Source organism: Ciona intestinalis, chromosome 3 (assembly GCF_000224145.3).
Source record: "Ciona intestinalis chromosome 3, KH, whole genome shotgun sequence".
NCBI lineage: Eukaryota > Metazoa > Chordata > Ascidiacea > Phlebobranchia > Cionidae > Ciona > Ciona intestinalis.
In genome coordinates this window covers 3,933,922-3,949,822 of record NC_020168.2, presented here as the reverse complement: position 1 = coordinate 3,949,822, position 15,901 = coordinate 3,933,922, and the positions used below count along the sequence as shown (strand labels likewise).

Below are 15,901 nucleotides of genomic sequence, written 5' to 3'. Positions count from 1 at the left end.
TGACTTACGTTTTTTGTCGAAATTTTCGTTACTTACTTCAATTAACCTAACTGTAAAACAGTAACTGAAGCTTCAAAAACACAAATTAAATAAACGTGGGATATTTTTATTTTAAATAAACGAATACAATTTGTCTTTACGCGGTAGAACAAATTACTCCAATTTTGAAACAGTCTATAGTCTACATAGGTTGATTAGCAGCAAACCTGAACTTACAAACGAGTTTCCTGAAGGCACACAGAACGTTTACAAATGAGAAAACCCAATTCTCTGTTGCAGTATCTTCAAAGGATAACAGCGACAATAAAAATGTGCCATGATATGTCCAAGGCAAACGAAAACTAGGTGCATCGTTTATGGAATTACTCTGGTTTAAATTAGTTTTATTTCACTTTTCAATTTTGACCAAGTTGTATTTTTTCTGCATTTTGTCTTCTATGAAAGTTAAAACACGCCCTAACATAAATATGTATGAAAACTTCTGCAATAAAACGCCGCAACTAGCACCTAATTGTCCTGTTCCAATTCAATATTTCAGAAAAACTGATCTGGCGGTTCTGGCGCTCCATCCAACTCCGCAGCAAAAATTATATACACAGATTATTCACCGGAAAAATATAAGCAGTTCTACAACACAGAGCACCAGCTGACGAGTATTGCTGGTGCGTTTTGTACTGTTGTCCACGTTGAACCTTAAAATAAAAGGTATGAAATTATTATAACGTCATTTTATTTATTTAAAACAACTGCGGTATGATATTTACGTTATAAGGTTAGTAATTATTTATGAGACATTTTTTACTAAAACTGTAGAACACTATTCAAAACCAAAAAGCATGGCTGGAGTCAGGCAGAACCCCCTGCTCGATTTATTAGACTCATAGTTTGCTTTTTTTTGTGAATCAAGTAATAGTTTTCCTGGTCTTAACATTATTTTAAATTATCCATTGAAACATAAAAACAACATATCAATATTTAAATTGAAGAAATAACAGGTCTTTGAGCAAAACAACAGCCATTAAAACTTCCTTGAAAATCCAGCCAATAATAGATGAACAGGAATAGACAAAATTTCAGAAGTAGTGTACACAACTTGTATTTAATAGACATATCACCTTTTAAGGATTACTCCTTATCGTTCAAAATAGTTTCTTCTTCCTCAATTAAAATTTCAACAGTCACTTCATCTAGATCTTCAGCCTGGTAGTCAACTTCATCAGTCATAACACCTGTAGAATACAAATAAATTAAGTTATATTTCTGTTTTTGCCAGGCGTACTGTATTCTGCGTTGTCAACAGGTATATTACTAGTTTAAAAGAGATATTTTCGCTATTGTTTGTTTTGTGATCTTTACCCAACGTCCGCTATATGGCACAAAATCATCAGAGTATGCCGTTAACTTTTTGCCCAAGGTCACTTACACATCTTAGAGTGTAGCATACCTTGCTAGGAATCTGGGGTTCTGAGGTGAGTGATGACAGACTTAAGTTTAGGTGAAAATACCTTGTCCTTAATGTTACAAAAAAGGCCTATAAGACCCTAAGTTACAATTGATGGTATTTTTCTATTGTATATGGCAGTGCTCTTCAACCTTTTTTGGGTTGGTGAACCCTCAAAGTTGTTGTGACGAACTCATGCACCCCTGATTGCTTTAACGAAAAATAATGATGTTTCTCGATTCCCAGTTATGCAAATATAGAATTCATATAAAAAAAACTGTAGGAAAGTGGCTAAATTTGTTAAAAATGTCCAAAACTGAATATTACTGCTGAAAACTGTTGAAGTTTGTGATGCACCCTTATATACCCTTTTGTTCTGGTGCACCCCTGGCATGTTTTTGTGCACCCTAGGGTGCACCGTGCACACCGGTTGAAGAGCACTGGTATATGGTACAGCATGCCCTAAGACCTCAAACATAAGCCCAATTGAACTTTTAAACTCATTTGACAGGATTGCTGATCAAAATTCGTAAAGATTGTACCAATCATTTTTTAGTTCCTTAGCAGAATTGAAGTAAAAGTTACAATTAATGATATTTTTTGCCATGTAAATGGTACGTCATGTCCTGAGATATAAAACATAGGTCCAATTCTACCTTTTAAGTTTTAACTCATTTAATAGCAATGCTCAAAATTTGTTAGATTGTACAAACCATTTCTTAGTTCTCTTCTATATGGAGTTGTGTGCTGATAAACTTCATTGCAATGTTTTCTGTAGTTGGTAAACTCTTCCATCAACGATCTACGTTTGTCGATAATTTCTTTGGAAACACGGCTCTGAAGAAGTCTGTCCTTTGCTTCAAAGATCTTGCTAAAGGACTTGTGATTCTTACGGATTTTCTGCAAAATCGGAACATTATTTATTTTGGCAAATGGAAATAGCTCGTATTACAGTTACTAAAATTGATAGAACACTTGTAGTAACTAACTACTGTCACTGCCCCGCCACACGAGGATTAATTAGTTGGGCATTTATCCTGCAAAATCAAATTCATATTTTTTTGTTAATAAAAAAGAGATTTTGTTAATTTATATAACATTGATAATAATGTTCTGTTGCAGTGGTTGAATTATGGTTTATTGCAAGCAGTAAACTAAGAAGGCAAATGAGCACAAAATGGGATATTTATACTATATGGCATATTATGATAGGAAAGGAACTCGTGTTTGCTTCGGCGCACACACTCGTGACTGGCCATCACAGTATAATATTATATTTGGTATAAACACAACTTTCAGAATCAAATGATATGCACACTCATTACCTTAATATGATCAGCAGAGAGAATGGATTTTGGTTTTGGTCTCCACAGTAGTTGGCATAATTGTTCCATGGGATATTTCCTCATAAGCCTTCCTTGGAATGACCACACCCAGTAAGCATTGTCAATCTAACAAGGAAAACAAATTTTGAATGTGTATAATATTAAGCTATTTGTTACGTCATGACTGTACGAATAGGCATAACCTACAGATACATTCAATTAACAGTTAACATGATACGAATTGGTACGTAATCAGCAAAATAAATAAATTAAGGGCTAATAAGATGTTGCTCGTTGTTAGATAGTGATAAATGTCCCTGTTGCGTAGAGGGTTTAACTATTGTAGCACGATACATCTAAACTAAATTCTGTTTGCATGTATGCAGCAGTCCCGTGTAGGTGCAGAACTCTACACCAATGCATAGTGCATATACATTACATTACATAATAAACTATTTTGTATAGAATAAGTTGCACTTTCTGCAGATATTCTGCCTCTCAGTCTCATACATTAAAAAAATACAATCCTTGTTATACCAAGCAAGCATTACTACCTAGATGAGCATAAAAGGTAACATGTCATGTTTTGTATAACATGTTAGACTACAGCAGCTTTTACCATGCTATTACATGTATATAAAAATGTGTATACTGCATTTCCACATTCAATAATGACCTTTTCTTGAGAGTTACTTCAGTTTAGTAATGTTTTTTTTGGTATTTTTAAACAATTTTATACCAATTTCTTTTAGCAATTTTTGGCACTTCAGATTATTATTAAAAAAATTAAAATATACCACATATTTATTATCGTATCACAGATCTTACCTTATGTTCCCACCAGCTAACAATGGAGACAAGATATCTTCCAGTAGGATCCCACTCTACATCCGATACCATATGATGCTCACCACTGTTCATTACTGTCATGTCGGCAGTGTCGATGAACTCCAGTTGACTTGAACTAAAATTAAAAAAAAAAATTACAGAACAACTTGAATCAAAATTAAAATTTTGTCAAAAAAATAGAATTAGCTTGAACCAAAATTAAACTTTGTCAGAAAATTTTTAATTTAAGGCGACTAGTTTTTTCTCAAAATAAATTTTATAAAACACAAAAAATCTTTTTCATTTAAAATTAGGCTTTCTCTGATAAAATTAATTTAAAGCAACTTCATTTTTCTGCGAAATAAAATAAATAAATTATAAAAAAAAAACTTTATTCTTTTGATTAGTTGGCTATTCGTCTAATTCAGTTTACTTGTTTTGATTGTGTCACATTTCATGCCTAACAATTAACCAATAATTATTTTAAGCGCAAATTACAAATTTTAAGATGAAATATTGATTTTTTTTGAGTGTTTTTTTTTTTGTTTACTGACAAAACAAAGCGAATAAAATACGGCTTGTGTACACAATTGTTGGAATTTGTGGCGCCAAAACTGTTTTCAGTAACAAAGTGGCAAAATATACAAAATTTAGGAACCCTCTTAAAATTATTACCTGTTCAATCCAACCAGAAGCACAAATTGTCCAGCAGGTGACCAGAATATATGTGTAGCTTGTTTCTTTTCCATAGTTCCTGAAGAAAAACACATTTTACATAAATTCAATCCTCTGATTTTTAACATTAAAATCTTTAAAAAAACGTCATAAACTTGAGTGTGGTTTCTTTAAACATTTCAGTTCTGTCAAAAAAAAACAAAAAAAAACAACTCTTCTTAGATGATTATTTCTAATGAGAATTTTACATGTTTTTAGAAAATATAAAACTCACAAGAAAAAAAGTACCCTTTTCTTTTCTATTGTATTCTATATGGGTAAGGCCCCACAGCATGACACGCCATGGGTCCTAGGACTTAGGCCAAAACCATTTACTTACCGAGATGTTCTATTTTCCCTCCTTTAATTTCAAAGAACATTGCTGATATTCTAGGTGCTTCTCCGTGCAGACAGCAGAATTTGTTACCAGTAGGTTCCCATGCAAAAGCAATTACCTGTAATATAGGTGTATGAAGTTACTGCAAGCTATTAAACATGTAGCATTTTGTTTTTGAACTAACCTGTTCTTTGAGTTCAACTATGTCGACTGGCACTTGCTTCTCCATTATATGAAAGATTTCAAAATTGGAAATATTGGCCTGTGTGGAAATACAATGTAATAGTTAATTAAAAACAGTTTTAAAAAAATGATATAGGAATAGATAATAGTACTTATAAAGATTACAAAATGCTTTATAACATTTAATTATACTTACAATTTTATCAGAGTTTTTCAGTCTTTTAGTTCGTGGCTGGCAATTTAAACCACTATGAGAATACCAGGGCATTTTCCGAGGTGTTTTGTCATATACAACCACAAAGATAACCACATTGGGCCTATAATCAATCTGGGACCATACCCCCTTGCTCTTGGCTGGGTGGAAGCACGCTAATTACTTTGTCACAGAAGCAAATAAATTACCTTTTTGGCTTTGTTGTATCTGTCCACCTTCACACAAAGGAACTTTCCTTGTTTGTGCCAGTTGAGGCGAATATCAGAAACATTGAATAAGTTTTTCACGCGGACTTCTTTCTTGGAAGGAATTGCAAGAATGGTCACTCTGGCCGGTATCTGGTTGTTTTCAGGAATCCAAAACGCCAACATGTTGTCAGCAGGAGACCAGAAGAACTCGCTGATAAGGAAAATGGGAATTAACAAAACTATAATTCAATTAGGAATGACAAAAATGCCAAAAAGAAGGACTAAACAACAGTCATCCCAACACACTATGCTAAAATACATGTGTTTTTTTAATACATGATGACACACTATCAAATAAGTAATAAAATAAATTTGTAATTTAAACATTGTGCCTAAGTTAATAGCCTGAGCTAGATTTCAACTCTACTTTTATCCTAGACAAAAATTTCTTTGAACATAACCAAAACCAACCTGATTCCATCAATAGCAATGCTCTTTTTATCCACTAAGCCCATTGACTGTAAATGAAAAAAAAAGAAAGTTTTAACATTAGAAGTGGTGCAAATGATATGTCATGCTAATTAAGTTAACTAAAACCCACCGGTGTTTCATATACACTCAGAACTCCTTTTGCTTTCCTTGCAAAATACTTTCCATCATAAGATACAAATCTAAGATTTAATAAATTTTCTTGATTTGTCACAAATGTTAACAGAAAAAAAAATTAAAAAGTTTTTTAACTTCCTCCACCCTACTATACAACAATTTTGTTTTAAAATAAAAAACAGGATAATTTTTATCAAAAACTACAATAATTTAAAAACAAAAAGCAGAATTTTTTTAAAAACAAAAGTTCTGATGATTATTTTCTTACTTGAAAATTGGCCACTGTCTGTCCTCACCAGACATGTCAGCGTGGAAACTTCTCTTTTTCAACCCGGTAAATATTTCCCACACAGTAATGGCTTGGATATCATCCCCTCTGCTGGGGTCTTGCATTGGACTGAAGGTAACTAAATACCTGAATACAAAGACACATTGGTATGCAAGTGTTGGATGAAATCATATATATACATAGGTAACTTCAGCGTGAAGTTAGGGGTGTCTGGGGTAACAGATCACCCAAAACAGAGGGTGACAATGTTTTAAAAACCCTTTTTTAAGCCTGAACAGATTTTACCCTGCAGTATATTTACAAAAAAGCAGAACTATTGCATTAACGGCATTAAAAAATGAGATTCCCTATGTTTATCAACTGAGAATATACCTTTATTTTTAAACATCATCCTAGATTTCACCAAAATTCAAAACAAGATAAAGCATTTGGGCCTATGGGTAAAATCATATGCATTGCAATTTCTACCCTACCTTTCACATGGAGAAAAATCAATGAGTTGAACCCCTGGATGGGTAAAACGTTGGATTTGGCGAAACTTTTCACCACCCCACAACGCGATACCTTTAGCATGGAAAGTAGCGAGGTACGCCCCTTTTGGTGACCAACGCGTGTAAGTTTCTGTCCAACGCTGGTTAGAAAATAAATTATTAACCATAGCAGAGTATTTTTTTCCTTAGCACTAGCCGTTGTGTAGGGAAAGCTCTACCTAGGAACTTGTACTTTAATCTTTGCACACAACAAAGTGCTTTTTATTATGCCAATGCAACGATAAATCCGGACAAACGTCCATACTTGGTAAGAATCTAAATTTTAGTTTGCTGTTGTCACTAACAAACTATTACTTTTAAATAAGTACCAAGCATAATGTTTCTATAAAAAAAAAAGAAAAATTCAACTATAAACAAACGAAAATATAGGCTTTCTAGGGAAAAATAGCAAAAATGATACACCAATGTCAAAAAGAAGAATTAAACATAGATCTTACTTCTCGTTGTTCTAAAAGGCTTGGTTCAGCTGCTGTGTTCAGAAAGATACCTGTCTTCACACCCCCCTCATATATTACACTAAATTGATTGTTACAATCTTCATCTTCAAGAAAGTAGTAAAGATTTCCCTGGAAATTTAAATGACATTTTTTTCTAAAATTAAATATAAATATTTTACAAAAGGAACTGCAAAACATTAAATAGCAATAAACACTCGAAAACGAATTAACTAAATTATGATTTTTTCCCTTTAACTAAATTTAAAAATGACAAACCCCTACCAAAATACCACATGCCGTCCAAAAAACAAACCACAACAAAAATCACAACTGAAAAATACTAACTTCACAAAACCTATTACATTAAATCTTAATATATACACCTTTTCTCCAACATAAATTCTGTACTAGTTTCTCTGTTTTTTTAAATAAGAACAATTGTAAATACAGGAAACACAAATTAAAACATAATATTAAACATAAATTACTAGCATTTAGAAATAAAAATTAAACTTGTGATTACCACGTCCTTCAATGGTTGTTTTTCTGGCGGGGTCCAATTTTCAGTTACATTTTTGTACCTGAAAAAAATATGAATGATTTGATAAGAAAATTTTCACCAAATAAAACAAAATTACATTTTTTTATCTGAAAAACATTTATAATTAAATAAGGAAATTTTCACTAAATAAAACAAAATTGTATATACACATTTTTTGTATTTAAAAAAACATTTATAATTTAATAAGAAATTCTCCCCAAATAAAACAAAATTCCATACTTTTCAAAGTCACTGAACAAATTCACTCTAAAAGCGTGCGATTTATCAAGTTTGTATCCGTCTGCTCCTTTGACCGCATCCTTGGCTGATTTGTCTTGTTCATATTCAATGAAAATGTATCTAAAAAAAATTAATATTACCACTTGTTAATTTATTATGTCATGACAACCCATTGGTCATTGACAGTTTGTCTAAATTGTCAGCCCTACAAAATAAAAATCACCCACAAAGTTACAGACATAACTTGTAAGCTAGCAGTAGATGTATGAAACAGAACATCCATGTTATAACCACTAAACTGTCATTTTTTTCGGCGAGGATAAAGTAAATTACATTATTATGTGATAAGCCTACTCACAAAAATTGTGTTGTTTAGGAAAAATTAAAACAATAAAACAGGTACATTAATGAATTTAACTTAGTTTATCATGAGGTGGCCGGAAAACGACAGTTGTTATAACATGTGTGTTCTGTTTCATTCACCTCGTGCCAGCTTACAAGTTACCAGTGTATGTTACTTTGTGGGTGAATATAAATAAGCAACCATCAGCTGCCATTAGCAAACTATACAACAACCATTTACATTAACAATGTTGAGAATAAAATACACATATCTGTTAATGTAAACTTATAGGTGTTCATTAATATTTAATTTACCCTTTTGTTTTTCCTTCGAACTCTGGATAATAGTCACTGTGAATCTTTCCAAACTTTGAAAATATTTTTGTAATAACTATCTTCAACTTTCCAAGTCTTTCTTCTCCCACTACGGGAACATTGTCAACAACAATCACTGCGTCTATACCGTCAGCTTCTTTCGGCTTTTTTTCGAGCACATCGGCCAAAAACTCTGTTACCAACAACAAATGGACACCATATACTAAGGTTCAATGTAAAATGGGTAAGTATTTTGGAAGAAATAATTACCCGAATCCGAAACATCCTCTTCAAAATCTTCGGGATCGCTAAAGTCTGGCTCTTCCTCGCTGCCGTTTATTATATCATCCTGGCGCTTTTTACGCGGTTTTACGTCTTCCCAATCTTGCTCACCGTCCATGCTCGTTACCATGACACTTTAACGATTGACTAATATGAAAGCAAGGTAAAATAACAGGCAAAAGTGCAGCAATCTATAACGTTATGAGAATTGAAAGTTAGCCGTCCGGAAATGATTTCACAACGTGTGGATTAACACAAGGCACACTTGGAGCAGTGCTGAGTCAATTAGTTCGGGGTTCTTTAAAGCTTAATAGACACAACAAGAACTGCTAATCTGAATAAAATCAAAGTGTAGTTAACATAATAAAAAAAGTAATTTATTTTCTGTTTAAGGACCCCATGTTTGATGTTTATCTATTAAACGCAAAAAAATCATTTGCCGCACAAAGTTCATTCAACCGAGAAGTTCAAATTCGCGCCACTTGCGTAAAAAGAACCCAATACAAAACAAATGGTAAACAAACGTTTTTTTTATACAACCAACTACGGTCCATTCTTATATTAACGCTAGGAGCCTAGGCCCAACCATCTCGTAAACAAAACGCAGTACTTCTGTTATTTAGCGCTTTATAAGGTACAGTTTTTCATTATTATATGAAGTATAAAGTTAACTAATATTCATTCATTTTATATATTGCGGAATATTTGGTTACAATAAAATGAGAGTTCATCTCACTGCAAATGAACTGATTTCGAAATGTTCAACAAGTGACTATTTCAGTCAAATTACTACCAGAGAAAACTTGTACGCAGCTGTAAGCGGCATTCTTACATTCCCCGCTATGCTTGGTATATTTCACCGTACTGTGTGGAAAACTCTTGGTGTTGCATCTCATTTAAAGTTGTCACCTTTGTGTGGTCTCTTGAGTGTTTGTGCCAGTGGTTTTGTGTCCTGTGCTGTGACAACTTCAGTTCGAGATTTTTACATGGGTCTTCCAACCTTCACGTCTTATTCTCGATCTGACATAACAATATGCACAACTTTGTCTGTAGTACATTTTGCTATGTTCTCTCGGCGCTTCAAAACGGTTCTTCCTAGTCATGTTTTGCACCCTGGAGCCTATGCAAGAAAGACTGTTCCACTGGATGAGATTACAAGCAGAGTAACAGAATCTCAAAAACGGTCGGTCCAGAAACTGGGCTATAAATATGGTTGTCACACATGTGGTGTAAAATACTCTAGATTGAACAAAGTCAAGCGTTATATTGTTGGTAAATGGTTTCCTCTTCAGCGCAAGCCAAACTCACTTTATTATGCTGATCATTCACCTCCAGTTGCTTTAGCTCCAGTTTATTTAAAGCGAAACAAGAACGCCAAAGGTTCCTTGTTACCACAATGTCAATCATGTTCTTACTTTCAAGCTACCAGGGTTCGGTTATTGCTTCAAAATCCAGACAAATACAAAAACAAGGACAGTCTTGTAACACACTCATTGCGTTTTAAACTTTGCAAAATTTGGCTCCCGTGGCCAATTTTAATCAACTCTGACGTCTTGTTAAGTTATTTGCACACAGTTGTTGAAATGTTTTTAAAACTTTTTTGAAATCTTGAATAATTTGCACATAAGAATAATCACTGTAAATAGACATGCTCATTTTTTTACTTAGTAGTTTGTAGTTTTAAATATTTATTTAATTACCTAATTATTGTTTATCAACTTGTTTTATGTGATATACTTATAATATAGGTAAAGATTTAAATATGAAATCACCAAATAAAAATGTTTAAAAAAAGATTGTCATTTAAAAAACACAGTGGCATGTAAGTTACAATAGTACGTTTAAAAAAACAAAGATTTGAACACTTTATAGGATAGTACGTATTTAGTTTAAAATAGGATGAAAAAAATACACAACAGATTTTAACCTAAGGAGCACTTAAACAGGATGCTCTACTCGGACTATTTGGTAGTTGTTCACTTTTAATTCCATAGATCATTTCTGACACTTTTGGATCAACGTTGTTAATAAAATCGCTGTAACAGCTTGGAGAACAAGACCGAAAAATAAACGGAATCCTTTTGATGCCCCATATCTCACTACATGGTCGAATAATTCGCAAACCAGGACCATACATTGGTCCACGGCAGCAATCACAGTAATTGTGGCTGGGAAGAAAAAAATAGAAATTACTTGTGTTCTAAAAATCAAAATACATGATCCCAATATGTGAAAGAGAATATTTCAGATATGTATGAGGGTTTATTTTAGTGTTGGTACTTATTTGGATTCCATATGGCCATGAGTAAGTACTTGGGATTTAGACCCATTACCCCAGAACTCTTTTACTTACTTGGATAGATCATGGGCAACAGTTTGAGGAAGATTAAGATGGTTTTCTGTTTGTCCTTGAATAAAACTCTGCTGTAACTTCAAGCTTGTTAAATCAGTCAGTCTTTGTGGGCTGTTATTTGAATTTTCCTTCCAAAACAGTGCGCTCATGAAATTATTTTGCACACGAATCCGAAATAGATTGAGCTTCAGTAAACCACAAGGCAAGCCAGGCAGTTCATTGCCTTCCACATTTAAAAATCTGATATTTTTATAAAAATAAAAAGGATGTTGTTAAAATTTACAAGAGTTCTAAGTGTGATAAATCTTTACCTTAGATTTTCCAAGTTTTTGACTTCATTGGATAGGAATGTTAGTTTATTGTAGGAAACATCTAAAAACTCCAATGTTTTAATAGAGAAGACTGACACAGGAAGAGCAGAGATGCAACAGAATGATAGAATTAAGGTCCTCAGCTTATGCAATCTAAAAGTCAGTTTTATAGTAGGTTGTCACCCACATTTAGAGGTACACATTAAACGTCAGGCCTAAAAAAATGTAACCAGGTTTCACCTGCTAATATCAGATGGTATGTCCTTTAGTGGGTTATCTCTAAACTTCAAGACTTGTAGTTCTCTACAATACAATACTTCTCGAGGAAACTCAGCAAATTCGTTGAATGATAAATTCAAATAAATGAGACTTTGTGCAAGTGGAGATAGGTCAGGAACTTCAGCAATAAAATGGGCCTGTAGAAAAATACAACTTTAGTATATTAGTCGGTTTCATTATCATCAGTTGATGGTAAAACAACTAAACAGCTATAACATTAATAATACTTTGTACCTTGCTTTTAAATAAATCAATAACAAAGCACAAATGGCAATCAAACATTAATAAAAAGTTATTAGTTACAAAAAAACTAATTTTAAACTTGTAAGTAAAAAGTGCAGCGCAAAGTTAAAAAATTACCTTCAAGCTAAGGACAAATCCCCCCTCAATCAAACAGTTAAGAATAGCGAGTTCTGAAGGTGTGATGATAGATTCTGCTCCATCTTCTTCAAATGGAGAGCCTGACCTTTTTGTTCCTTGGAATATTTTTTCAGTTGCTTTGACAAAAATGCTCATTGCAGATTTTCTGCTCACACCTTCAGCTTCTAAAAACAGGTAAATTACATTAACACACCATAAATTGTTCTCATATTCTTTTTGAATACAGTATCAAGAATTAGACTTATTAGAACAACAAATAAAAGCGAATTAGCAACAAAGTGTAGGCCTTTGCTGGGAAAAGTGAATACTCTTAGAAATAAAAACTACTTGGCAAAAAAAAGTGTGGCTGCTAAATCCACAATACTGAATAAATAAACGCCTAGCCTATCAAGATGTTTATATTTAAAACAAAATTAAGATGTAATTGAAAAAAAGTGTGCATAAAGACACAACCTGTACAGTGGGCCTTAACTGTATTATTTTAATATACTTGGCAGGTGCAATAATAAAGTACCTCCCATCTCTTGTATTTCATCAACTACATCGCTAAGTTTGTCACTTGTTCCGAGTCTGCTTGGTGATGTGAGGCCGAGCTTATTCAGTCTTTCTTGTACTATCTTCTTCATCTCTAAAGATAACAACTTATATTACATAGCTCCTAACAATAAAAGGGGTGAGAGAATATGTGGAGAGAATTTATGGATAATTAATGCTGAAATATTTGGGTTTAAATAAGTACAAATAATTACAAAGCTTTCTAACATGGGAATTAAGTGTACAAGCAAGCTTGTATCAATGGTCCAATGGAATATTAATGGTAACAAATCCTGTGTCTTGATTGCAAAATGCATTATTATTGCCCAGTCATCCATGTTACATTGAAAGACATCTAACAGATGATAATGTAGCATAACACAAGTCACAAGCAGCATTTTCTATCAGGTAAAAGTAAAACACTAAGTTTAAACTGATGTGTAAGTGAAAGTAATGAAAACTGAGTAATCTTACATCTTGTTTAAAAAGACCATTACTAATAAACCAAGTCATCTATGTCAGTGCTCTTCAACCTTCTTTGGGTTGGTGAACCCCTAAAGTTGTTGCGACGAACTCATGCACCCCTGACTGCTTTAACGTAAAACCAATGACTTTTCGCAATTCCCAGTGATGCAAGATATAGAATTCATATAAAAAAAACTGTAGGAAAGTGGCTAAATTTGTAAAAATGTTTAGAACTTAATATTATTGCTGTAAATTGTTGTAGTTTCTGTATGTGATACACCCTTGTATACCCATTTGTACTGGCGCACCCCTGGCATATTTTTGTGCATCCTAGGGTGCACCGTGCACACCGGTTGAACAGCACTGATCTATGTAACTTTTAAAATATTTCCCATTCTGTAGCAACCAGCAACCCACCAAGTAAAACTTGACGTCGAGGCACTCTTTTCTGCTTTGGTTGAATATCAAATTGATCAGAGATGTTGATCTTGGTAATTTGTACAGGTTGTTCCACATCTTTGTTTTCCGCTACAGCTTTTAATAAACTAAAGAAAAAGGGAGATTTAATGATATGTATTTTACAGACATCTAGGTTTGGGTAATATATTCTTATCTAGCTAACAATATTAGCTAAAATATAGAATTACAACACTTCATAAAAAACATTGTACACAGAAGCATATGAAATCAAACAAATTACTTGTACTTTACCGCGTTAATTTTTGATAGTTAGCTCTTGAAAGAATAGTTTTTCTTATAGCAGGACGAGGTGGAATTCCATTTTTGTTATTCAGAAGAAAGTCGTCTAATCTGCAAATTTCCAATGGTTATAAACAAAAATTGGCAAAAACAATAGGAATTTTCGAAATAAAAATATGACATACACTTAAAAACTACAGCAAAAATTTTGTTATACAAATTAGAATGCTTAAGATTATAATGAATTATGGCTGGGCAACAACAAATGTTATAACCCGGTTATTCTGTTTCATACACTTTAGAGATTTTTGAATATTATTTGGTCATGTATGGCATATAATTTAATCAATCTATAACCAAGTTGGAGTAATTGCCAATACGCGTTATGTATAAACACACACAAACCACTTCGCATTGTCACTGAAAAGATAATAACATGTCAGCCAGCAAGTTAGCAACCCTACCTAAATTCAGCAGTTGGGTTATAATATGAGTCGTCTGGAAGCACATACTCTTGTCTGACCTCTAGAGGATGGCGTGGTTGACGAATTGGAAAAGGGTCGGGGCCACGAGGTTTGTAAGGTAATACCAATCCTTTCTTGCTCCATGTGCCTCCAGTATCACCTGTGGAAGTTAACTTATCCAATGGTCATAGGCCCCAAATGTTTGAAAGTGCAGAAGGTGCAGGGATAGTATAAGTTAGACAAACATGGTAAAACAAATCTTATTTGTTTTAATGATTAAAAATTTTTTTAGTGTGAAAAACGCCTACCACTCAAGGTTTAGTGAATATGACGTTATAAACTGTTATAATGCTTTAAATAAAAAACATGCAAAATAAACATAAATTGCCAATGCCTGCGGTGTCATCAGTGCTTGTGGCGTAAGATGCTGTTTTCCTGATTGCTTTTCGTTTTCCTTGACTTATTGTAGGCTCGTACTCAGACTGCATGGTCGGCACAGGAGAGTGAAGTCCATCAAACGTAGAACTTGGTACAGTAAGCATCTCTGGTGAGGCATCTATAATAAAATACTGCCATAAGCAATTATAATTTGGAATAAAGAATTAACAGAAAAAAAATACAACATGTGTGTTGGTGAAACTATGTCAACAAGTTATACCAGCATTTTGTTTATTGATATATTGGTATCTTGAGGTAACTTACTTTTTATGGAGTAATTCGTTTGTTGGCTTTGATCACTTCGAATTGGTGGTAAAAATTTTGGGGTGTTTTTAGGAGGCCTTGGCCGCCTCAGCAGAATTGCTTTCTCGCTCATTTATTCTCCACATAAATACTTATGCGTAATACAGGTTGTTATTGCAATTTTTCCATGCAAATTTGTATCTTCCTTTAGCTCCTACACAGTGTGTTTCAGCGCCAAAAAACTTCAAAAACATTAAGATATATAGCGTTCCTTCCTCTTGTTGCTACCGACTTTGTTTTGGCCGCTAGGTGAGGCGAAAAAGTATTAAGGGACTTCGCAAAATGATTCTGTTCATTTTACTTAACAAGGTTGCTATTTGTATTCTTATAAGCCGTGGTATGCGACGAAAACAAAAAGCACATACTATATACCAAACAATGCGATCAATGCAAAAGCAGCAGGTCAAAAATGGTAACCTAAAGAAACGCGCCTTATTAGAAGGAGATGACATGAATCCTGATGAATATACACAAAACGACCGTATTGGTAAAACATATGAATCATTACACAATCATGTGGTTATGCTTAACGTGGTCATGCCCATGTTCTGGCAATGCATATGCCAACGCAACGTTGCAGCGGTTGTTATCGCCACCACAACAGCAAATTTGGCGGATGCGCATCTCGTGTATTGCGACCGTTGAAGCAAAGAGATTAGGCTTGCTTTGGGAATGATCAGAGCCGGAAATTACGCGGGAAGGGGCGTAAAGATTTGATATAAGTCAGAAAGCAGAAAATTAAGAAGGACCGTTTCATATGGCAGGGGCTGTGGCACATGAAACTGTACCACACACGATTAGTAAGCATGTGTTGTCCCGATTGACAGCACAACATAGACAG

At 33.7% G+C, this 15,901-nt stretch overlaps 2 protein-coding genes across 3 annotated transcripts; both read right to left on the bottom strand.

Moving 5' to 3' along the window:
- Positions 1-90: 90 nt before the first annotated feature.
- Positions 91-9,070, bottom strand: LOC100182767 (eukaryotic translation initiation factor 3 subunit B-like). Its single transcript, XM_002130001.5, has 18 exons — positions 8,822-9,070; positions 8,552-8,744; positions 7,895-8,014; positions 7,637-7,694; positions 7,114-7,242; positions 6,599-6,756; positions 6,105-6,251; positions 5,832-5,901; positions 5,702-5,748; positions 5,231-5,441; positions 4,830-4,907; positions 4,649-4,763; positions 4,270-4,348; positions 3,595-3,730; positions 2,767-2,892; positions 2,155-2,341; positions 1,116-1,229; positions 91-692 (listed from the first exon to the last, which is right to left on the bottom strand). The coding sequence occupies exons 1-17, from the start codon at positions 8,961-8,963 to the stop codon at positions 1,126-1,128; spliced, it is 2,100 nt and encodes a 699-aa protein (XP_002130037.1). The 5' UTR covers positions 8,964-9,070; the 3' UTR covers positions 91-692; positions 1,116-1,125.
- A 1,341-nt stretch (positions 9,071-10,411) lies between these two features.
- LOC100180427 lies at positions 10,412-15,399 on the bottom strand. 2 transcript variants are annotated; one of them, XM_002130124.4, is made up of 11 exons: positions 15,022-15,394; positions 14,714-14,875; positions 14,320-14,479; positions 13,868-13,966; positions 13,574-13,701; positions 12,672-12,785; positions 12,137-12,321; positions 11,738-11,913; positions 11,498-11,650; positions 11,187-11,426; positions 10,412-11,001 (listed from the first exon to the last, which is right to left on the bottom strand). In XM_002130124.4, exons 1-11 carry the CDS (start codon positions 15,131-15,133, stop codon positions 10,761-10,763), a joined length of 1,770 nt encoding a protein of 589 aa, XP_002130160.1. In that variant the 5' UTR covers positions 15,134-15,394; the 3' UTR covers positions 10,412-10,760. The 2 variants fall into 2 exon arrangements, with proteins under 2 accessions (XP_002130160.1, XP_026689743.1); XM_026833942.1 differs by having other exon boundaries at positions 10,415-11,001; positions 14,699-14,875; positions 15,022-15,399.
- Positions 15,400-15,901: the final 502 nt, after the last annotated feature.

What these genes read in the sequence shown, in the direction of transcription:
- LOC100182767 (XM_002130001.5), bottom strand. Translation starts at nt 8,963, where the DNA reads ATGGTAACGAGCATGGACGGTGAGCAAGATTGGGAAGACGTAAAACCG. An exon ending in CTTCTGGTTGGATTGAACAG is followed by an intron (nt 3,731 to 4,269) that starts GTAATAATTTTA and finishes TTTTAATTTTAG; the next exon opens with TTCAAGTCAACTGGAGTTCA. An exon ending in TTAGCTGGTGGGAACATAAG is followed by an intron (nt 2,893 to 3,594) that starts GTAAGATCTGTG and finishes TTTCCTTGTTAG; the next exon opens with ATTGACAATGCTTACTGGGT.
- LOC100180427 (XM_026833942.1), bottom strand. Translation starts at nt 15,133, where the DNA reads ATGAGCGAGAAAGCAATTCTGCTGAGGCGGCCAAGGCCTCCTAAAAAC. An exon ending in AACGAATTACTCCATAAAAA is followed by an intron (nt 14,876 to 15,021) that starts GTAAGTTACCTC and finishes ATTTTATTATAG; the next exon opens with ATGCCTCACCAGAGATGCTT. An exon ending in TCGACGTCAAGTTTTACTTG is followed by an intron (nt 12,786 to 13,573) that starts GTGGGTTGCTGG and finishes TGTTATCTTTAG; the next exon opens with AGATGAAGAAGATAGTACAA.